Source organism: Phragmites australis, chromosome 7 (assembly GCF_958298935.1).
Source record: "Phragmites australis chromosome 7, lpPhrAust1.1, whole genome shotgun sequence".
NCBI lineage: Eukaryota > Viridiplantae > Streptophyta > Magnoliopsida > Poales > Poaceae > Phragmites > Phragmites australis.
The window spans coordinates 30,649,823-30,673,996 of record NC_084927.1 but is presented as its reverse complement, the minus strand read 5'-3'; the positions used below and the strand labels follow the sequence as shown (position 1 = coordinate 30,673,996).

The 24,174-nt window shown below is 41.8% G+C and overlaps 2 protein-coding genes across 3 annotated transcripts; one reads left to right on the top strand and one right to left on the bottom strand.

Annotated features, from left to right (window-relative positions):
• The first annotated feature begins 3,036 nt into the window (after positions 1-3,036).
• LOC133924701 (putative kinase-like protein TMKL1) lies at positions 3,037-5,752 on the top strand. The gene is made up of 2 exons (XM_062370357.1): positions 3,037-3,872; positions 4,898-5,752. The coding sequence occupies exons 1-2, from the start codon at positions 3,347-3,349 to the stop codon at positions 5,476-5,478; spliced, it is 1,107 nt and encodes a 368-aa protein (XP_062226341.1). The 5' UTR covers positions 3,037-3,346; the 3' UTR covers positions 5,479-5,752.
• A 900-nt stretch (positions 5,753-6,652) lies between these two features.
• On the bottom strand, positions 6,653-22,988 carry LOC133924699 (uncharacterized protein At3g06530). Of its 2 annotated transcripts, none has more exons than XM_062370355.1 (39): positions 22,712-22,988; positions 22,110-22,323; positions 21,930-22,025; positions 21,725-21,842; positions 21,467-21,640; positions 21,057-21,227; positions 20,879-20,934; positions 20,683-20,772; positions 20,454-20,602; positions 20,199-20,281; positions 19,944-20,072; positions 19,671-19,745; positions 19,385-19,553; positions 18,542-18,681; positions 18,344-18,451; positions 17,953-18,133; positions 17,632-17,729; positions 17,391-17,540; positions 17,149-17,302; positions 16,021-16,178; positions 15,840-15,921; positions 15,581-15,758; positions 15,417-15,492; positions 15,061-15,231; positions 14,874-14,945; positions 14,696-14,800; positions 12,320-12,409; positions 11,635-11,840; positions 11,359-11,560; positions 11,088-11,267; positions 10,632-10,727; positions 10,471-10,538; positions 10,044-10,392; positions 9,717-9,926; positions 8,903-9,586; positions 8,397-8,800; positions 7,914-8,157; positions 7,459-7,629; positions 6,653-7,257 (listed from the first exon to the last, which is right to left on the bottom strand). In XM_062370355.1, exons 1-39 carry the CDS (start codon positions 22,866-22,868, stop codon positions 7,027-7,029), a joined length of 6,489 nt encoding a protein of 2,162 aa, XP_062226339.1. In that variant the 5' UTR covers positions 22,869-22,988; the 3' UTR covers positions 6,653-7,026. The 2 variants fall into 2 exon arrangements, with proteins under 2 accessions (XP_062226339.1, XP_062226340.1); XM_062370356.1 differs by having other exon boundaries at positions 15,581-15,755.
• Positions 22,989-24,174: the final 1,186 nt, after the last annotated feature.

Here is a 24,174-nt window from a genome sequence, read left to right as displayed (position 1 = left end):
ATACGTGTTCTATAATCCATATTCAATCCATTTTAATTAGATTCACCTGAAAATCCTATTTATAATTTAAACTAAAATTCTTCAAAGAAGTCTACTTTTATAACTTTTAGCAATTGTTAGTGCATCAAATAAATTCCAAAAAATCTTGAATAATTCACTAATATTTTTTATGTGATGGAATAATTTCTAAAATTATTTTCAGTCCTAGTTTTATATATGTTTTAATTCAAATTGAGTTAAAAGAAGAATATCACATGAAATTATAAAAATACATATAAATTGAGCATTACAAAGTAACTCACTTTTTCACCATATAAAGTAGTGCTGAAAATAATTTTAGAAATTATCTCATCGTATAAAAAGAATATTAGTGAATTTTTCCAAATTTTTGGGAATTTATTTGATGCCCTAACAATTGCTAGAAGTTAAAAAAGTTAACTTTTTGGAGAATTTTAGTTTAAATTATACACAGCTTTTTTAGCTGAATATAATTAAAATGGGTTACACATGTATTATAAAATATGTACAAAAAATTCTATAATTTTTGAAACAACAGAAAACCACTGTTTTAAACAGAGAAAATTGAACGCTAAGTACTATTCGTCACGGTACAGTGTTCGAGGGTTACCGCCTCTCAACAGTAAGTCCTAAATGTCCACAGGCATATTTATTATTGTAAATCTTTTCATTCAGAGTCTATTTATTTAATTATTTAAGTTAGAAAATGTAAAAAAAACTCAGAAATTTCGTTTTCAATCTAGCGGCCCAGACAACACAAAGGAATTGCTGGGCCCAAGAACTTGAGTATAGGTTGCTTCGGCTTTCCCCACTCGAGGCCCTATATTTTGAGCTTTTTTTTCTTCTGCAACTTCACAGGACTCACCCATCCCGTCACTGTGAAGGAAAATTAATATGACGTCTGTTTTATTATGATCATTTATTTATATTAAAATTTATATGAAAGAGGTAACTAAAAAATTATAGGCTAAATAAGAGAATCAAAAACCAGTATTATATAAAAAAATAATCAAGATATACTGTAAGTGCGTAACCCATTACGTATTTTCCCTGCCAGGACTCACATTCCAGCTCCACGAAAGCAAAGCCTTCCCCCTGTGGTCCTGTTCGGTTCCAGGCTTCGACGACGTGCTGGCGCGCCGCTCCCGGATAACCGCGCGCGCCGCGCCCACGGACCGCGCACGCTGTTGCGTGCGAATCAAGCGGGTTTCTCTTCCCGGTAGCCGCAGCCGAAAGGTGTTTTCGTTACGTGCAAAGCCGCCGTCGCCGGAAACTGCGTCCGCGCTCCGACCCAGCCGTCCGGGCGGCGCGGCGCGGCTTGCCATCTGTGCCAAGGCTCAAGTGCACACGGCTTGTAGCTGTGTGTGTCGGTCTCGGGTGCACGTGTTCGCCGGTGCTACGCACCATGCACATCTGCGCTCTACGTGCATACACGCGTGCCGGCCGTCGGTGACCGTTGATGGATCACACCATCCGTTAGGTACGGACTGGACTGTACACGCTTGTTTTCTTATTTAAGAGACTACCAAAAATAAGGACCGGGCTTGATTCCATAATACGACCCTATCATAACAGGAAGAACATTAGCGGAGTATCATTCTGGTTTTTGAACACCGCTTCGTATTATCTGAACAAATGCTCGCATAAAGAAAGGCATATAATAAAGCCAATGCCAGTTCCAATCTCCCGACGGCCTATAGGATTGATTGGGGAGACCCATATCGTCTAAAATTCTGGATGCTCGAGAAAGAGACATCAGAATGTGTCGGTCCACGACGAAAAAGCAGCCTTTTATGTTTGAAGGAAATAATGAGTAAATGGTATTATGATTTATGATTCTACTTCATTAAAGGGGACATAGTGTTAGGCAAGAAGTCAATTAGACGTAGAATATACACTATCATAAGAGAGAGAGCATATAGTATTAGCGCATTACATTCTCATACTATCAACAAATAAAAAATCCCTCGCAACTTCCAAACCAGATAAAAAAAACACATTACGTGCAACGTGCACATTTCAACCAACCTTTACTAACCTTAATCCAAAGCATCATCTAGAGTACATATTCACAAACACAAGATAGTTCTAAATTGCCGTCTAGAAGTCTAATGATACTACTGATTGTACTGAAGTCAGAATTCGAAAATCCAAAGTGAAACGATACTTTGCCACCTAACATAAACGGCTTCCACTATTTGTAAAAAAAATAAGGGATACACTATATAACTGTCAACAAATTTAGAGGAGGAAAATATGTTGAATTTCATACCGAATGATCAACTTAGATAATCGTGCAGCCATCTTCTCTGATGACGTCTTCTTTTCTGACGACGGTTAGGTTAGAGTTAGAGTTTCGGGTTGGGGTTTGGATTTTCGGGATTTTAGAGGCTATCAGCTGAGAGAGAGCTTGAGGGAGGTCGTCAGCCTAGCGGTGGTGGTAGGCGGCAGTATCAAGGGGTGGCGAGCGGTGGGGGTTGCCCGTCGGAGTGGTGGAGGATCATGGGTTGGACAGGGTTGGCGACGAGGGCGTCTTGCTCTGTAGTGGTTAGCGTGGGAGGTGGTCGCGACCGACGGCTCCAGCAGCGGTGGTGGCACCGGAGCCGATGGGGGCGAGCGGCACCTGAGACTGAGGAAGAAAGATGGGAGGGGTGGTGGAGGAGGAAGGGGTGGTGGCGAGGCTCGTCGGTAGGTCACGCCAGCACTAGGCACACGGTGCCAACGAGGCAGCAAAGAGGCGATGCGTGGGGACGAGGAGGAGTTGAGGGGCCACAATAGCGGGTGAAAACCACAAGGTGAGGAACCTGTGCTACACACCTACGTTGAGGTACTCAACGTAGTTTGAATGTCAGTTTTCACTCGTTTGTTATTTTGAGCTCGAGTCAAATTAAGACTGCTAAGTTTCGGATCGAGAATGTTTTTACTCCACTCGAACCAAGCTACATAGCACAAGTTAGCCAAACCAAGAAAAAACAAAAAGGGAAAAGCACCCATCCTCATCCCACATTATCACTGTCTCGCTCATATCACATTCTCACTTTTCACACACAACTTTCCTCTCACATACAAAAAAGAAAGTGAAACCTCCCCAGACTGAAACGAATCTCAAGCTAGCAGGGTCGCCTCCATCAGAACGGAAAGAATAGCCGAGGCAGAGGCAGAGGCAGCGCAAAGCAAAGGAAAGCAGGAGCAGAGCAGCCCCAACCACCAGGCACAAGCATACCTTTCACCCAAACCCTACCACCACATTTCCGTTCCTCCTCCCCCGGACCAAGCACATCCGCCGTCCCTTTCACTCTAGAGCGCGGCTCAGGCCAAGAACCGAGCAATGCGCAAGGCACTCATCAACGCCGTCCTCTTCCCGCTCCTTGCTGTGCTCTTGGCCCTGGTCCTCCTCTACTTCGTCCGCCGATGCCGCCGCCGCCGCCGCCGCCGCCATCGCAGCGGTGGCGCGGTGCTGCCCTCCCACGGAGGCGCGAGGGCGGACCGGTCCCAGGCGACTGGCTCGAGCGGGTACGTCGCCGGCGGGGAGGAGGCGCTGGTGCGGTTCCCCGGCGGCGAGGGGCTCACGGTGGCCACGATCCTCGAGGCGCCCGGCGAGGTGGTGGCCAAGTCGGCGCACAGCACGCTGTACCGCGCTGGCCTGAGCTCCGGCGAGGCCGTGGCGCTCCTCCGGTTCGTGCGTCCGGCCTGCGCCGCCGGCGCCGAGGAGGCCACGGCGGCCGCACGGCTGCTGGGCCCCGTGCGGCACCCGAACCTCGTGCCGATCCGCGCGCTATACGTCGGCCCGCGAGGGGAGAAGCTGCTCGTGCATCCCTTCTACGCCGCCGGCTCGCTCCGCCGGTTCTTGCAAGGTTGGTCTCTTACTTCATTTGCCTTTTGAGCCGACTAAGCTTTGAGTAAGGCTAACCATGCGAAATGCTTATTGGATTGTTTACTCGACCGTTGGTAAGATTTGCTAGTTTATGTGCCACGGCCTCCCATTTGCATAAATTTTTGAAATTTTGCTGAAATTTAGATGATTACTTGGTCTTGTCATCGGATTTGTGCGTTAAAGGTGTTGCAGGCAATGATGCTGTAAGGATTGAGCAAATTGTTGTGGTGGGTACAATAACAGCCTTGCAGGGTGGTTTTTGTTACTTTTAGCCATGTGTCTTCACTGTTACACTTCATTCTCTTGTTGTTAACTACACCAAGGGAAAGGGACAGTTCGTAAAGTTACTTGGTAAAGTTTTCCTGAGTGGTTGTTCGCTTCAACACCTCACGAGCATCTTCTTCTTGTTGCGTAAGATCATGGTTTCACATGTGGCAAGCTCATTCTATTTTGATAGTATAACGCTTTCATGCTTGTAATGGTTGCCTATCAATTTGGGTGATATAATTCTCTATCAAATCAAGTTTTTGGGGGAAAAGAGTTCTTTTCTAGGCACAGCTGATGGTTGTTTTCTTATCGGAGAGCATGTTAAGCAAGTGTTTCCATGACTTATTTCTGGGCATTATGTTGGTGGTGCTTCTGAACTGTTTGCGTTTTCCTGCATCTATCAGCCCTCGTTTTCAGGGAGTTGTTGAATCATAATCAATTCATGTTGAGTCATCATTAGCCACATAGAGAAAGACCTGCATAAAGAGTAGTTGTTGCTCCCACAAAACAATATAAGCAGTTTTGTTGCCATAAACTTGTGTGGCATTTGTGTTTCATGGATTTGAGGGCTTGAAGAGGACAGTTTTTCATGTTGGTCATACTAGAAACTAGTGCCAATCAGTAACCGGCTAGTCTCTGCCAGTTCTTAAATCATGAAATATTTGTTTTTTTTTGGGGGGGGGGGGGGGGAGTGTTGGGGGGGCACGTTCTAATCGATCTATCTGTCCTTGCCTACAGAGGGAATCAATGATTCACGGGGATGGGAGATAATTTGCAAGCTATCCATTGGTATTGTCAAGGGACTGGACCACCTTCACACAGGATCGCAGAAGCCAATCATTCATGGCAACCTGAAAACAAATAATATTATGCTTGATGCTGATCTCCAGCCCAGGATATCAGACTTCGGTCTCTACCTTGTGCTGAATCCTGCTGCTGCACAAGAGATGCTTGAGACATCTGCAGTGCAGGGGTATAAGGCTCCAGAGCTGATCAAGATGAGGGATGTCACCAGGGAGAGCGATATCTACAGCTTGGGGGTAATCATGCTCGAGATGCTTGCTCAAAAGAAGTTGGCAAATGATCGCCCGCCGAATGCCCGTGACATCCATTTGCCTGCCTCTTTCAAAGATCTGGTCCTCGAGAGGAAGATATCGGATGCGTTCAGTTCTGAGCTTATCAAGCAAAGCAAAAATTCTGGGAAGGAAGAGGATCTAAACGCGTACTTCGAATTGGCAACGGCTTGCTGTAACCCGTCACCATCATTGAGACCGGATACAAAGAAAATACTCAAAAGGCTTGAAGACATAGCAAGATAAAATGCGCGATGGGGTTCCAACGTGATATTAGAAAGTGTGGTGTTGTTATAGCAGGATAGCTGTAGCATCTCCTGCGTTGTCGGTTGCTTTTTGCACTGAAGCATACAACAGAATTTGTATTGGGGCATTTGGAGAGTGGTGATAATTTAGGAGCAACAAGCATGTAGCCATGTATAGAAGAGTATACTTTCCACGCAATTGCAGAGGAACTCATCCGAACACATAATGCGGGTGCTTTGGACGTGGGAATTTCTATAAGGTTCTCTTAATTGCATTTGTCTTGCCTGAAGATTTTCTTAATTGCATTCGTCTTGCCCGAAGTGACAGTATGTGCACATCATGTTTTCAGTTTCCATGCTTCAGGACCAACACTATGCTAAACTGCACAGATGGAATTTTGTCCAGGCATGACCATGAAAAAAAGCTACTCCTATAGTCCGTATGTACAATTGTTAGTTGGTGACAGCAATTATGCGTGCACCCTTACTGCCAACTGAAGAGAAAAATTGGTCAAAAGATGCCCAGGCATAGATACCTAATGTTTGTTTGTCCTCGATTCGTTGTCATCGACAATCGTTCATCTTTCCACAAAAACATGAGTGATCAATCAAGTACGTCGGCCCTTTTGAAGACACCGACTAGTGACATCCTGTCAACGTCTCTTCAACGTTGGACTGCTGGCCTCGAAACTTCATTTCTTTGCGGTCCAGACATTTCGACATCAGTAGCACGGCACGGGCTACATGCAGTGTTAAATTCACCCTACCATGTCTTCCCAAGCTGCGCCAGGCAACAATTTGTTACTTAGGAAGATGTACATTTGGTACGTGGTCACTAAAGTGGGTGGACATCGGTACCAGGACGGCAAGGTTTTCACTTCTAGATCTCAAATTTTCACCCCCAGGCTTGTGGCCAAATCTGGGCTCCAAAATTTAGTACGAAAGGGACCTGTCACTCAGTCACAGTCCAAGAGATGGAGGCTGCCTTGCTCGCTACCACCATGTGCCGTTACTATTTCTATAACAATCAGAACTCAGAAACCGATCCCGCCTGCCCCCACGTAATGACGTAAACAATTCCGGAAATCATGCCGAACAAAGAAAAATAACCGTTCAATATATCACGAGGTTCGATTTACTGACCTGCCCAAAGAACTTATAAAAAAGAAACCCAATTATTTCAGAAGCTTTGAATTCCCCATGTGCCGTTGTTCCCGGCATGTGCTTACATCGTGCACGACGCAGATCCACCCAAAAGTCACTGCCGCAAAGCCCACCAATCTTGGCATCCTAATCACATTACACAGGCAGAACAGATTGAAGTGGAGATGACCATCACGACTATACACGTGTTTTCCCCACGACGGGACAAAAAAGCAATGTGGAAACATTAAAAAAAACACCCACAAAAATATTGGCGTAGGCTTATGTACATCAAAATTTGCATACTCCAGCCTTCAATGTAACCTACTAACAGGACATGCGCATAGCTGATGTTCTACAGTTCATCAGCGCAAGAGAGTCAAACTGTATAGGAGGAGCCTCAGCCTCACAGGTACTGCCGGAGGCTTTCACCGCTGAGGATTTCCATCTCTTTCAAAATCTCCTGCGACAAAGTCTTGACAGGAAGCTCCACATCCTCCAGTAATTCACCAAGGAATGGGATGGTCTCGGGGAGAAGAACGACATACTCCTCCTTCAGATGTTCGACCATGTACCTGACTACTTTCAGGCCCAGCATTTTGGGGCGAACTTTGTCACTCCTTGTCTGCATCAGCACCTGCAATTTTATGATAAAATTGTAAGGTTGAAGGAGTACATACAATGCTAGAAGGACTGAACTAGGCTTCCCACTATGGTTCAATTTTTTTCACAAGATGTATTATTTCTTGTTTATGGGGTAATCTGAATCTGTGAATAACTACCAAATTAGTTTAGTTAGTTATAATCCATGAAGTAGTGCTGTATGTTAGGTTCCCACCTCATGATTAAGAGGCTTCCAAAGAACATCGGACCGTGCAGTAACTGCCATTTGCCCCATGCATAAAACAAGAGTTTCATCTACTTCTTCAACTGATGCAGTATCCAGATCAGATTCAATAGATTCTGGTGGTTCCGCAACAAACTGAGAAACAATGGGTTTCAAAAGAACCTGCAAACACCAAATATATTAAAATATAAAGATATCACAGAAAAAATTGCATGGAAAGAAGGCAGGCAGGTAGAATGAATATATGATACAATAGAACCATTGTCCTACAGGAACAATGACCATGATCCAAGTGGGAAAGAACAAGAATAGAGCAGGGGTGCCCATTCTAATGCAAGGTTGTAGGAAATTACAACAGAACACAAAAGGCCAGTAGCAATGCACTTTTTTCCCGGTGACTTGCAAAAGCATGCTAGCAAATGATAAAGGGAACACTTGTAACTAACCTGGAAATTAGAGGAATCAAGGATCTTCTGGTCATTATCATAAAGGAAACACTTGTGTAAGGATTTCAATACCAGAGCTCTTAAATTCCACAGCTTTGGTCCCAATAATTTATCCTTCTGTTCCATTTGAGCATCTTCAAGTTTTGCCTTCTTCTTTTGCTTGGAGCCGGTCAAAGCATCATCTTCTGACAGATATTGTACAGATCCCTCGAGTAGGTACTTGAAGTAAGGTGTAAACAACGACCTTTGCAAACAAATTAAATAGTTAAGGGACAAAGAAAATATATGTCAGCAGGTAGTTAACAATAGCATGCTTTAGTTGCAAGTTGTGAAGAGCGGTGAGCTATAGTAAAATAGACCAATATCATAAATGTTGACAGGCAAAAAAGGGCTAATCAAGCTTGAAGAGGTTATCATCATCTATATGCTCTCAGTATGGAAGTGGTTGATGAAAATTAACTTAAGACAAATTCATCGTGATACCTGTGTTGTTCTGCAAGTTTGTTGACCAACTTGTAGAAAACAATTGCACGGTCCAAACTTCTCTTTGATGGGGACTGATCAACTTCAGACTCTGCCCATTCCAAAGTACGAAGGAAAAGAGGCCTAAAGGTGGCCTCGGTAAGCTTCATAGTGAGAGTGATTATGGCATCGATAATATTTTGCTCCACCATATCTATATTCTTCAAAGAGTCAAGTTGTTGGCGACGGAGATCGAGCGCTCCTAAACAATGTTCATATATTTTCACATGGTACGTTCCAACAGCAAGCCGATCCATTGTACCAATTAGACTTGCAAGCATTTGGAATGCCAACGAAAGGCTTGCTTCTCCGCATTTCACAGCAATAGAGTACAGATTCAGTAAAGGTGGAAGAATAAGCCGGACCTGGAATCCAAATAATTTGATTAGGTTCAAGAAAAACTAAGTGAATTCATGGTTCATCATATGACCCAGAAATATTCAAATAAATCTAAGACGGAACATAACTGGAACTTTCTCAGTCAGGAGCTTCCGAACATCGGCTGCTTTTGCATCTAATTTGGCATCCATGTGAGCACTGCATTCAGGATGCAATACCACAAGATCAAGTATCTCCTCCAAATATGGATTAACAAATTCGCCAAGCTTTTCCACAACCACCTCAATTGTAGTCAGTATAGATAACAGCATAGTTATAGTTTGATTAGTTGGCTTAGCAGCAGTTCTGGTGGAACCATCAGCGTAATTTCCACTAGGGCAGCATGACACCTGATGTGATCTCAGCATTATATTTTTCATGATTAATGGGAGCTGCAGTAATGCTTTTGATCCAAGAACATTTATCAGAGAGCCAGCAGTATGAATTAACCCAGAAGAAGTAACTGCATCACCAGAGCCAATGTGATTAATGATTGTTGTAAGGCAGTTGCTATATGCAGGATTATCAGAGGGATATTCCTTTGCTAGCTTTTCAAGTGAAGAAATAGCAGCAATTTTCACCGAAGTGTCCGAATCAACCCCTCTGTCAATCAATTCCAGAATCTTTAAGCACAAGTTACTGAAATAAGGATCAGAGCTCTTGTCCACTTTAATCGCAGTAGTAAGAGAGACATGCTTCAGTTTTCTTGCTGTCCTTTGCTTGTTCTGTACCAAGTTGTTTCCTCTTGCAGTTTCGGATAATATCCCAAGTGCCTGCTTAGAAAAGTACAAATCAATTGCAATCACATAGGACAAAAGGTAGTTTTCAAGGAACTGAACTAATGAAGTAGTGAAAATTTACCAGATAACACATAGAACATAAGTTTTTTAAACCGAGAAGTACCTTTCTTTTCACAAGACTGTCTGAATGATCCAACAATTGAGTAATTCCTCTAAAATATGTTGAAGCACTCATCCACCCTGTAATTATTTTGAGCACTGTATTTGTAGAGTCTCTGACATCTTTTATAATATCACCAGAAATTTCTCTTTTCTTGTCTCTGGTAAACACAGTACACAAGACAACTTCCTCCATAAGTGCACCAAGCGAACCCTACAAAAGCCAAATGAATAAGTCGATACCATTTTTACGAACTAGAGTACCTAGAGTGAAATAGAACATAACTTAGATCAAAACGTTAATACAGCAACAATTTGACCAAATGATTACCTGGATAAAATTAGCAGCTTCGTCGGATTCAAGCTCAAAATTCAGCTCTGTATCTTGCAGCTTTAACAAAATAAACTTCATTGCCAAATGTAGCATATGAGGCAGACCTTGTTTCTCATGCACCCTGATTCCTTTTAGTAGCTTACTCAAACAAGGAAACCATAATTTATAGGAATATTGGTCAGTCACATTGACTGCCAATCCATATTCCCACTCTTGTGACATGGCATTCAAGGAAAGGACACCTTGGCTCCCCTGATGTCCAGAAAGAGGGTGTGAAATCCGCTCAACCAATGAGTAGAACAATTGCATGATCACAGTACTCAAACTACTTTCCTTTCCTAAGGTCCTGAAAACAGTATAATGAATTTAGCTAACTTACCATAATAGAAATGAGGATGTTGGTGCATTTAACATAGGAAAATACCTCAAGAGGTAAACCATTAGCGTCAACCGCCTATGTTCAGCAATGTCCGCTAAAGCTTTAATGAATATCTGCAACAACATAAGTGCACAGTCTATTAACTAATTGCTTTATGGTCAACAAAATGTAAAACAGACAGAGAACTTCGAGGAAAATTCTAAAACCTGAAGAAGCTTTTCAGTACTTGTGGTCCATGATAACCAACATGGGACTACGACAGATAATAAATCCTCCAAAACACGTTGTGAATGGCTGTCATCCTGCAAGCATTGAGAAGCAGAAAGAAGCAAAACAAAACGATTAAAGGTGTTACCAACGAAAAGGATCTGGGTAGCAATAACTTCACAAATAAATAAAAAATAGTATCGCTTTGAGAAAGGAATTTAAAATACTGGATATGTCTTGAAAAAATAATAAACACAGAGACAAAGATTATGAGTTATCTATGGATTGGTTGGCAACACTTTAGAAAGAAGACCATGGAATAAATAATAATAATAATAATAATAAATGTAAAATTAAGAAACAATTCAAAAAGGAACTCCATGTATTTTGAAATGAAGGTTTATGGACAACAAACTGCACTAAGATCAGCTGCTCCATCAGAAAATTACACAAACCTGTTTTATAGCATCCCCAATAGCGACAAACAAATCAACAATTCTTTCTGAAACTAGTTGTGGGCAAGCCTTTGCCAAAGAAGCAATCAACAAAAACCCATGATTCCGAGTTCCTACATCCTTGACGGACTGTACACAATTGATAAGAAGATCTATATTTGAGCTGTTGAACATAGCATCCTGCAGACAGACATGTAATCCATGAATCCAAACCAACAAAGAAAGCAGCCCCAAAAATATTAAGCAGTTAAAAATCAGCATAGCAAAGTACATGGTGACCCGATTGTAGTGTATCCGTAATATCTTTGAGGACCAGCAGTACCAACTGCTGAGCTTCTTTTACAAAACTGGATAAATCAGGGGTTTCAGAAGAGGTATCATGTTCTTTGTTATACTGACAAACTATCACAGAAATCCATTGATCAGAAAGGAGCTTCGATAGAATCTGGAAAAGTGGTTGTAATAAACACAATCTGCAAGCAGGGTGGCATGTCAGCCATATATATAGCATAGGGAACTAACAAAAAATAATGGTGCAGTACCTCACCTTTGATTCACATCTTTCTTAAGAAACAAAATATCTAGAAGAGAAACAAGAATAGAAGATATAGCATTTTCTCCAAATAATTCTTTAAAACTGTGAAATGCATCCCGATTCAGATCCTCCTTTCTCTTAATTCTTTTTGTATGTCCTTTTGTACCACCGAGTGATACAATTAATTCAATAAATTTCACCACGGTGGAAGCATGAACCTGCCACAAGCAGAGTAAGGTAAGCATCGACCAAAAATGGTATATACCAGTAAGTATCCAACGCTATATATTAACATATGTACATACTTAGTAGTATTCTCGCACATATTTATAAATTTATTTTATGTGTTTCAGAAGAACAATGGACTACAAATATATGGCTAACAATGTTGCGTATTAAATTAATGACACTGTTGTTCAAGCCAGAAAACTCATATCACTTGTAGAGAATTACAACTTAGCATGAATGCCAAAAATCAATGAAAAAAGCTGAGAAGTAAAAAAGGAAAACAGAGGGGGGAAATATTAGGAAGGATGTAAACCAAAGAGCCTGCCAATGATTTCGGTGTATAAGGAGATCAATTTCAGGACCTAAATTAAAGATTTTAGAAATAGGGAAATTGATGGGTTTGACTTCTGGACCATATGATTTTGATTGCAGTAAGCAAGAAAATAGAAGAGGGGGTATAGATACAAACATTAATTCTCAGCAGAGCATCTCGTGTGGCATTTCGAATTTCGAAGTTCTCAGTTCGAAACAAGGAAATAAGGCGCCCAAAAAAAATTTCCTGCAGAAGCACATGATCTAGTTAAGTATAATATTGATGTTGTTTATGTTTACCTGATCTAATTGCTGAAGGAAAAAAATCGTACATATGGCAGAAACGATAATCTCAACAGATACAAACATGTCAAAGAATGAAAAAGAAATATAATTCAAGATCAATCACATGCTCTGATGCACCAATACAAGCCAAGCATCAATGCGGCTGGGTACAGCTCCGATATGTATCTCAGAGGTATCGGAATTATTCTGGTCACAAAAAGGATAGAAAAGAATCGGGTGTGGGCCGATAATGCTGAGGTGCTCGTACTGCCCATAAACCTACCCCCCACTTGAAGCCCAGCCCACCAACTGAAGCAACTAGGGTTACCTCTTACCTTGTACTAAATACCCTCCTGGCTGCTGGCTGCATTTCCCTCTCGTTCCTCCCTCTCCCAGTGGTGGCGAACCCCTACCTCTCCCCATGAACACAAGGATTCAAGGAACAACTCACTCCCAGATCCTCTCCGCTTCTCCCTAGCCATGGTTAGTCTCGGCCCTTCTCCTTCCTCCAGACCATTTTCTTCCCTCTACTTTCTCCAAATCTATTACTTCCTCTTTTCTCCAAATTGTTTTCTTCCTTGCTGAGACAACTTGTCTTTCTGATTAGATTCAACAGGAGATGATCTAGATGCTAGGCAGTTGTGGAATTATGTCTAATATTCTAGAGATAGTTGGCAGAGGAATTGTGTGATTCAATTGCAAGTATTGTGGTCAGGAGTACAATCTACAATGGAAGTTATTATAGAGTTAAAGCACAATTGCTTCAAATATCTAAGTGTGGAATTAGAGTGGGCTCACAGGAGACAGCACCTATCATTCAGCAGTTTCAAGGTGAAATTGCAGAGGCTGTAGGAGAACAAGATTAGGAGCCCGAATTATTTTCTTAAGAATGCCTATGTCGTCAGGTTTACCTAAGTTATGGACCCATGTACTAGTATTTAATGTTTGCATTATCGAATTATCTATTATCTTTCATATCCTATATATATAATTATATATCATAGTTGTATTGGCACTGCAGCGCTGCGGGGAGTCGCGGAAACCCCAAGGTGACTGGATGCCTAGGCACTCACCTAGGCGACGATTAGACAATGCCCATCTATGCACCCCCTCCCTCTTATGTGCCCTAATCCTACCAAGAACAGGCAGCCGCCACTTCCTTCCCCATTCCCTCTCTCTGCAGCAATGGATCACCAGAACTGCAGCTGGTTTCCCTCCCTTCCTCTCTCCCACTATTTTTCTCTCATAGGGAAGCAAAGAGATGAGACAAAAAAGGGGCGAGCATCTGATCTGGAGCTCCAAGTGGGTAAATAAGGAGGAGAAACGAGAAGAAGGGGGCACTGAAAGGGAAATCTATCGGTGGCGACTCCAAAATGGACCAGCAGTGGCTTGGATTTGCAGTTCACAACTCCTCCGACAATCACCGCTCCTTCCCTCTCCTGATTCCAGGAGACCAGGAGGAGGCGGAGTCCGATCGCGGCCTCGAGGTAGCTTAAGTCCGGCAATTTAGGCGAAGGCCTTTGGCATCCTCCTCTGGCGACACCATGACAACAATGATATATATACAGCCATACCGGTGTATCGGTGATTTTAGGGGAAAGCTGTATCACAGTACCGGCATACCCGTATCGGCGTACCAGTATCACGTATCAGAGCATCATAGACAACATGTCAATTAAGTTGTACAATTTAAGATCGAACATATGCCAATGAAGATATAAAATTTGTACTTAAATGTGTGACAAATAGACCCAGGTAGTTACAGCACTGCCCTAGAGCACAGCAACTAGCAACACAAATTCAGAAAGAGTGATGATTATCTATTAGCATAAGTGCATTCAGATTCTACAAAAAAAAATTAAAAAAATCTTGTAATTTACGACAGGCTGCACATCTAACCAATTTGATTGGGTTAACAACTTAGCATAAATGTTTAGGCACGAGTAGAAGACGAGGTGTCGCCTGCTAGGTGCTAGCAATATCTTTAGTAACACTTAAAATATATTACATGATGCTGCTTACAATAGACCAATGCTTAGCTGACAAAACTTCAGTACAGTAATCAATGGCAAATCACTCCATGCGGAATCATTCAGCGGCATATAAGAAAATTTCCCAAAAATAATAAAAAACACTATATTCCCTAGATTTCCCACTATGATGTGCAAATAATTGAAATGGAACCAAAGTAACAGTTCTTTAATGATGAGTTCTATGTAACGTGAAATATTATAACGTAAAAATGAACCTTCATATCTGTCTTCAAATCATCAAAAAACACTGGTTGAAGAGTCCGCAGGACAGTAAGACATGGCATTACAACAACAGGATCATCTGAAGACAAAGCATCAACCTGAAGTTTCATAGTCAGAGTTGAATCCAGAAGATAATTTAGAAATTTGAAAATAACTGAAGGTTTTTCTCACCCTTAAAGCTTTCGCTAGAGGTTCGAACATGTCAAAACCAATATTTGCACAATCTGACATCAAGAACAAAACCTACAGAATAATAGTAAGTTAACACATGGGCAGCAAATATGTATAATGGCTATTCAATTGAACGATATATAAAAGCATACATGGGCATACAGGCAAAGAATGATGATGTGTTTACCTCCAAAAGCAAGCACAAGATTTGCATTTCATGGGTGGATAAGATCTGCTTAGAACCATGCCAATTCCAAGACTGATCACGACGGTAGAGAAGATCGAAGAACAAAGACCTCACATCTTCTACCTGAAATAAGATGCTTCCTACTCCTTTCAGGACTGAAAGAGCCATGAACTGCAAAATGTTTCAAAATATCAACTAGTATCCAAAACAGGTAAGGTTCATGCACATGCATTTGCCTTCCTTCTCTTTTCTGTGCTAGTGATTGGGGTAAGGTGAGTGAATGGTAATGTGTGGGTTTGTATTCGTGGGCTGGCCTGACCTAGTGTGATTAGGCTCAAGATTACTGATATACTGACCTTTCCATAAGGAGAGAGCTTCATAGCAGAGCACAAGATGAAATGAAGGAGACTATCTTTCGTTGGCTGGTCAAATCTGAAATAGACACAAAAGTTAGCTTACATCCCATTAAAAATAAGTACACAACAAAAATGTATTTGCAGAATAAAGAAACCATGACAACCTTTCATGAAGGTTATCAGGAACCATCATGTCTTTACGTGGGCTTAGCATTGACGAAATATATGCTGGAAGAAATCTTGCATCCGAGGAGATCATGGTCTTTTGGTTAATCACTGACTCAAGGAAAATACCAAAGCTCGGAGACGATATGCATTGAGGCAATTTGATGTTGTTTCCTGCTGATATGTTAGATTAGATAATACTGACTGACATCAAATTTCTCGAGGTGAAAATAAAAATGAAAAGAAAGGCTAACAGACCATTTCTTTGTAGAGAAGTGCTCATGCGTTGCCACATCAAAGATAGCCCCTCAATACATTTAACAGCAGAGGACCTTATATCCTACAACATAAAAAATAAACATGTTATGTAGTAGGCACAAAGAAGGAGCTAGCTCACAGATTACGAGCCTAAAAAAGTAATATGGAGCAATATCCATACCTTGTTATCATGAGCAAGTGGGAGAATAACAGAAGGAAAGCCAAGTAGAAGCTGCATACATATGCTTTCATCGAAGCTACTACTTTCAGAGGAAGCACATATAGAACAAATAGAAGTAAACACAAGAAGACTCTCCACTTGAACTCTATCTGGTAAATCTACATCAAATCCAGGATTGTCGTCAATAATTAGCAAAAAGATGAAAATGAAGGGATGGGTAGGCTGCTTGAAGGGGATAATGAGATGAACTAAAAGGCTATAAGAGCAAGCACACAGTATCCTAGCTAATCAGTGGCCATCAATGAACTATGGTTACAACTATAAAAAAAACTCGGCAATGGTGGCGGAGGTGTAACGCTTGCCGCAGAAGCTCAATTGGGCATAGTGGCAGAGAATAGGGTGCGGTGTAGGTCAAGCACCATAGCAAAGGTACAATGTGGGCCCCCATAGAGCTTGGCTAAGAACCATGAGCCATGGTGCAGCCGAGGGTATGGCGTGCCAAGTTTGGCAAGTCGCCAAGCCAACAGCTCAATGAGTTGGGTGATATGATTTTTAAAAAAACACAGCATAGCATAGGCATTCAATAAATAAAAGAGAAAGTATGGTTTTGGACTTTTGGTACCCCCAGGCGCCCATGCCCCAATTCCAACAAGTACATGATGTGTTCTTGAAAAACTACAACAACAAAAAACAAGGTCATACTGCATGTAATGTCATGTACACTTGCAAAAGATCGATACCGAGTTCTTCCCTAGTACCTAAAAACAGAGAAGATAAGTAGTACATGACTGCTACTTTTTTTGGGTAGCCTATTTAATTGACAACAATTATGATTTTTTGTATTTTTGGAACTACTCATCATGCACTTTTTGCAGATGGGGGTGTGGACACCCACGGGCCTAACTAATTTCCCAAACGGAAAAATCACAACCAAGAACATATAGAGGTTGGCTGACAGTGAAACAAACGAAAAACTAGGCCCACAAAAAACAAAGCCGAAGGATAATATCAAGGTTAGACAAAAGCACAACACCAAAAGAGAATGACTGTTGTTCTCATCTAGCATGCTTCAGTCTTGTAGAGTAACAGAACAAACTTAGCTTAAGACAGAGGACAAACATAGCAAACCTTCATCCAGAAAGTACTTTGAAACAAATTGAAAAGGTGCTCCGGTGCAGTTAACAATGAGATACAGGAGGTGCTTCTGAAAGATGTTTTTGCCAGGTGATGTGATGAAGAAGAGAAACAAATCATCAGGCATTGTATTTCCACCACTGACAATCTGCATATACCAGAAGTAGAGCATAGAGCATGACTTGAAGTGAAGTAAGAACAATAGGTGAAGTTTTTATTGCTTAACAGATATGTACCATAGAATTCTGCTTAATATAGGATGACTGCACCCTTAGAAGACCCCAAAATATGCAGACAAGGATTCTAGCATTCAATGCCTCTGTGTCACTGTTGAAAATATGCTTCACTAGTTCTGCAATGCTCTTCTCAAGATTGTCAACACTGATCTGCAAAGCAAAAAAAGAAAGGTCTAAGACCTAAGAATATTGGCCACTCATTCTACATTTCAACTCTGAATAGTAAAGTAAATGGGCATACCTCATTACCAACACCATTATCTTTGGGCTCTATGTGGCACCATTCAACCTTAAGAGCTGGAAAACAAGCTTGGCAGAGATTCATTTGCTTGTCCAAAACTGAAAAGGAACAAGAAAACACAGTCATCCAACATTGTTGTCTCAGCAAAGTAGCACACGTCTCCAGGTCACAGGAAGTCATTGGAAAGCTATCAACTTCATTAATGACAATCCAATCGATGTTTTTGAGTGCAGATGCAGGCGAGCACAGATTTGGTATTGTACCTATCATAAGTACTGCAAGAAATGGTATAGCAAAACATAACTGCAAATATGGGCATACCTTCAGTAGGAGCAACAATTGTTTGCAACACTATGAGTAGAAACAAAGTTCTAGAAAGTCTACTTCTGTTTCCAGAGTTAGCCAACCACTCCATATGCTTATTTGGGTCTGCTAGGAAAGTTTCAGCAAAAGCTTTGATGTTCTTCATGTTAATGGAAGCAATGGAATCTGAACTCATGTTCTGCAGCAACATAATGGGCACAAGAATTACATAAAACAAATAAACAACAAAACTAAATCAGATCGTCTTGACTGACATATCTAAAAAGGAATCATTCCAATCATAAAAAGTGCATCCTCTCATATCTAACCATATATGTGCAAGGGGCTCAAGATGTGTATATGAATAGCAGGAGACATGATAAGCTGTCTGGCTAGTAAGAAACCTCACCTTCATTTTGTCAGCAGTGACCTCATCATATATAAGAGAACTACTTGTGTAGAATTCCCATTGTATTTTCTTAGCTAGCTCCAAGGCCTTCAAGTTTACACCAAAGGACTGCATTTCCATTTCAATATTGAAAGTGAGACTAAATGCAGGAAAATAAAAAAAAAATGGGGGGATAGTAGTAGGAGCTAACTAGCAAACCTTTGGGTGAACAATAAGGAGAGGAAACACTACTGCAGCTATGTCCTTGGCATGCTCTATGTGATGTGATTGATATTCCATAACCATCTTTTCCAAGCATGAAACAGCAACATCAGAAGCCTTTGATGCTTTTAAACCACCTGGAGTGGCATAAAAAGAAACTTTCTATAGCCCGAGATAAACAAATATATGTGAGCTTGTGCAGAACCCATTTTTTTTGGCCATGTGGTACAACACAGAAAAAGGGACCATAACAAGGTTAAACATAGGAGGATAAAAAGGGATCCAGTTGAGGAGGCGCCCACCCGGTCTCGAACCCGAGTGCTCGCAGGTCGCATGGGTACGTCCCTGAGAATTGGCTTCAGCGAGTTTCCTAGTCAGCCAGGGTTTGGTACTCCCCTACCTTTACAACAATGCCAGGGGGGCGTCTCTCTCCTCATGGTCGAGTTTTTAAAAAAAAAACATAGGAGGATAAACCAACATACAACAACTTGCAGAATCTTAATTTCTATGAATATACTGAGCAAGAAGTGGCAAAAAAAAAGCTTATGTTTGGTTTTCTATGGCTGTCCAGACTACAAAACATAACCAGTTGTACTTCGTGTCAATCTCAATCACCAATATTTTAACGTCTTACATTAATGGCTTAGTGTTAATTTCCAGTACTTTATACATATAAGGTGCACATTGCTCTAGCTATGACGACATGTGAGTAAATAGACACTAGTAAAAGCTAAGCTACACAAACAATTTCTGCAAACTATCTTCCACGTGAAATCACAAAACTAACTCAACAACGAGAACCGCAAACAAACAAGCAAACATTCAAGAAACATTGCCCACCTTTGGTAATGATTTTGATGCATTTGGTGAGCACGTCGTTATATGCTTTTAGAAGGCTATCAGGACTGGCAACAGCAGCAAATCCTTCTATGGATAAAGCAGCTTGGACAACACTTAGATCATCGTCATACAGATTCCGTAATATTGCATCTTGCATATTTATAAACTTCTGCAGAATATCAGAAATAACAACAACATAAGCCAGCAGATCATCACTTGCAGAAAGCTTCAATACAACAAGAACATATAATACACCAAATACATGTCTAACAATATGGAAATTTACCTGTGGATTTAGAGTACTGTTCTTAAAGATGCCAGATGAAGCAATTTTTGACAGAGCGGATTGACGGACCATAGCCTGCATCATCCATGAAATTGCACTGCCTTGAAGACCAGAAAAGATAACAAGGCAAACTAATTCGGCTAAAATGGCTAATTGTAGTAAATTACTTGTAATTCAACAAATATGACGTGAACAAGGGCAAGATATTATTCTTGAACATAAACACTCTGATAAATTTCACAAAAAAGTTTCTATCAAAAGTAAAACATGTACCTTCGGATGGTCCAGACTGAACCAAATGTTTGAGTCGGAGATTTCAGTTGGCACGCTCTTGCTCTCATCAAACACTAAGCCGAACACCTCGGACATACAATCCCCTCCCATTGAGTTAATTTCAGAGTTCTGTTGAATCAATGTTTTGAACAGTTCCAAAATGGAACGACAACAAGAACAGAGAGAAAAAAAGGAGTGAAAAGGCAACAATAAGAACTGATAAGTCACATAAGTGACAAGTTTGTCATCTTGTACCTCGAGAAATTTACGAATAGCATCATGTAGCTCCAATGGATATTTTATTTCAAGCACGCTCAAGATTCTCTTAGCCCATATTCCTATAATAAATCGACAGTTACAGTGGAAAGATCATGCCGTAAATGATACTGTATAAATGATATACTACTTATAGTAGAGGACTCCACGATATGACGGGAACCAACGTAAGCACAAAGAGAAAAAATAAAATCACTTTATTCGTTTAAAATGGAATTAAAGCAGGCGCAATACCTGTGCGATTTATATCTGGGCTTTCTGTGGCCCGTGATACTTTGATACAGTTGCCAAGCACCTTGAACACAATCCTTTCAACGAAATTCTTCAGAGGTAGAGTCTCAATAGTTTCAATCAGGTGTGTGTGGCAGGAATCATCAGATGTGCTGTCCACATGATAAGAGTCAAACATTCATACACCGCCAGGAAGAGAGAGGGGTGCAAAAATAATCACAAAAGCAATCACCTGTAGTCAACCAATGATTCAACATAAAGCCTAATGAATCTCTCGATGTTGTACTCACAGGATAATACAGAAAGCACGCCAGAAAAATCCCTGAAAAGAAGTTAACATAAAAAAATCAATGCTTAATGCCAGCAGAAGCAAGAAAAAAAAGAAGAAATATATAGCGTGTATGGTAAAAACGAAACCAAATGTAGACCTTATGTCTTTGAGAATCATCAATGGCTTTTTAGGGAAGTCATGGACCGATTGTGACTGCAAAATAAATAGACAGAACACAAACCTTTCTAGCTTATCATCAGCTCTATTGGGTTCAGTACTCACATAGCAGGCAAGCCTTTCTTAAGGGTATGCATGACAAGAAGTTACATCCAAACCTGAACAAGACTTATAATAGCCATCACTGTGACACGAAGCCATGGCAAGTCAATTGACTCAAATGCATCATGCTGAGCAGTCCTTGCAACGAAGAAAATCAAATTTTGAACAAGTTTAGGTGCTAGAGTCGCTCGGGTTGCCAGAACTCCAACAATCATCAGAGCGCCAGCCTGATCATAAAGAATCCATCACAACAATATCACAATATAGCATAAAAAAGCATGACGTCAAGAATTATGCATAAGGTCAAGTGGACCAAGAGATCACAATAAAAGGTCCATAATGTCTACATGATAAATACAAACATAACTCCATGAGCATAGCAGGAAAAAAATGAATGAAAGAAAAGAAAAAAAATTAAGAAATCAAACTTTGAAAAAGACAAAAGTTACATATCATTCAAGCTAACCTTATAGTCTTGGTCTCCCGTCATTGCAGGATTAAGTGAGTCGAACACAAATCCCAATACCCTCTGCACTATATCTGTGTCAAGCTTCGGGACAGCACCCAAGCACTCCACGATCACTGCAGTGCAAAAGCAGACAACCGTCCTTGAGTGATGGAAATCCTTTGTTGGTGTAACCTGGAAGTAAACAGAATCATCAACTAAAAAGCTCTGAAAGCATGCCAGAAGCCTACCTTGAAAAAAATGAACTTTCTAACTCACATAGTTGCAGAGGGTCTCCAGCACAGCCTTATCTCGGATGCACTGATGTACTAGAACACTCCTGGGAGGTGGTGCACCTGAGGACTTCACGCCATCAAGAAATGCCCACTTACTATTCCTGAAAACACATCATCAATCAGACAGTAAGTAAACAACAGACACAAAGGGAGCAAAATAAGTGTAAATCCAGAGCCATCCTACTCACCCTAAATTGACCAACTGCACAATCCGGACAAACGCATGTGTATCATGGTACGGCAGTGCACACAGCAGCAACTCATCCAAGTTGTATACATGCACCCTACATAAACATTTCCACCAGCAACAGAAGAATAAACTAGAGCTCGGCCAAAGTCATGAAAAAGTAGCTGAGCTTTGTTCGTACAGGTATCGGCGGATAAGGTATTCGAGGGTTTTGAGGGCAGCTGGAAGCTGCAAATAGCCAGCTAGAAAGCGAAGGTAGGTGGATATGGACTTGTTGAGCTTGTCGTTCTCCTTGAGAGTTAGCTGTTCGCGGTTCACCTCAAGGCTTGTCTCACTGAACAGAGTGTTGATGTACCTCGCAAATCTCTCGTCCACACTAGCAAGGTGCTCCAACCCTACAACACAATTTGAATAAAAAAATGCAACGGAAGAGGAACGTCTGATGCAAGTGCTTCGTATGCAATAACATAGTTTGATGTGCGAAATTAATAAAGCTTCAGAATATCAAAGGAATAACTGCCAATGGATACAATTCGGTGTAATGGGATCAACCAACAAATAGCAGCTAAATTGCAGAGGAAACTCGGTGAGGAATGATTGAACTAATCGGGGAGCTCAAATTAGAGGCCGACACAAAATATGATTCTAACGCGCTCGAATTAGCCAAAAAAAAAATCCGGCAAACACTGTTGTTCAAGTAAAATTATAGCTATTCTAAAAGGGCAAAGCGTGCAAGGCAACAGTATGCTTGGACCGATAGGGTTCGTGGTTAGGGATAGGCACCGGAGAGGGCGATGGGGAGGATGGCGCGGAGGTCGATGTCGGCGGCCTCCTTGGCATCGAAGAGCACGGACGGCCGGGTGATGGGCCGCCGAGCAGGCTCCGGCGTAGCGCCGAGCGCCGACTTGATGACCTGCAGCTGCGATGCTATCGACGCCATCGACGGCAACTTGCCTCGTTGGCGGTGGTCGCGGGAGGTAGGAGCTAGTGTCGCCGCTGCTGAACCCTAAACCCTGCGCGTCGGGAGAGGAGGCGGCGGCGGGGAGCGAGTCGGGAGAGAGACGATTGAACTGGGTCGGGTTTTGTTATGATGTTAACAACATGTAGTGGGCTGGAGATGAGCGCATTGGGCCCACATGCCCGGCCCGCTATCTCCACTGGGCCACCCATGTCCACGAGACCACGAGCTTGAGACCAATTTTTATTATTATTATTATTATTACTACTACTACTACTATTATTATTTAAATCGAAAATTGTAAATATTTACTCCTATTTTGAAAATTGCAAATCTAGAATCTTGTAGGCTGTTGGAAAGATGACAAGAATCTATATTTGTAATTTTTTTATTTAATAAATATATAAATAAAAAATATTGAAATGAGACCGGGTACAAAAATTTGGAAATGCTCCGTGTGTTGTCTGATGATGGAAAGCTTCCATCGGGGTGGGTTCTCATTCTCCTACGCGCCATCGTGACCCCACATACGTTATCCACTCTTCCTCCACCTAATTCACACTCACACCATTTTCTTATGGTGTGTTTGATTTATAGATATTCTTGATAGTATATGGCGATCCAGTTTTGAGTGTGCTCCTTTCCCCTCTGCCCCTCTTCATAGGATATTTCTGAAGGCATGCTACCGTTCACATGATATGGTTTCATTGTGGTGAACGGGAAGGAATCGGCGAGTCGATTCACGAAGAGGATCCACGCGCGTTCAAGTTCTCCTCGTGGTTTGTGGGTTAGTTGGTGATTGCTGATGAGATCCGAGCTGATTGACGGAGAGGATCCGAGCTCCTCCGCGCGGGATAGGCTCCTTTATCTTGCATGCATGCGGTGCTATAATTAAAACTAAAACTTTGCTTCCGATGGTAAATTGTTGCTTTTCGAGCAAATTAAGTACATCACGAGCATGGCCTGCTCAATTGCACGGTGGTTAATTGCCGCTGCTGGCAATGCCGGTGAGCACAAACACGAGTTTCGGGATCCGCACATTTTCTGGGGCCGCTTTTGACGAGGAGGCCGAGCGCCTCGGCGGCTTGGCCGCGAGGGCGGAGCCAGCAGCTGCCTGTTCATCGAGCACGGCCTTTGTGTTTTTTCAGCAGCTTGTACAGCTAGCTCTTAGACGTCTGTGGTCACCAGTAGCACTCAGCGATCCAACGCGCTGCCTCGCCGCTCGCCGAAAGAGCCGGGGCAGCGCGGTGATGGCTACTACACTAGGCCGCGAGGCTTCCGCTGTAAG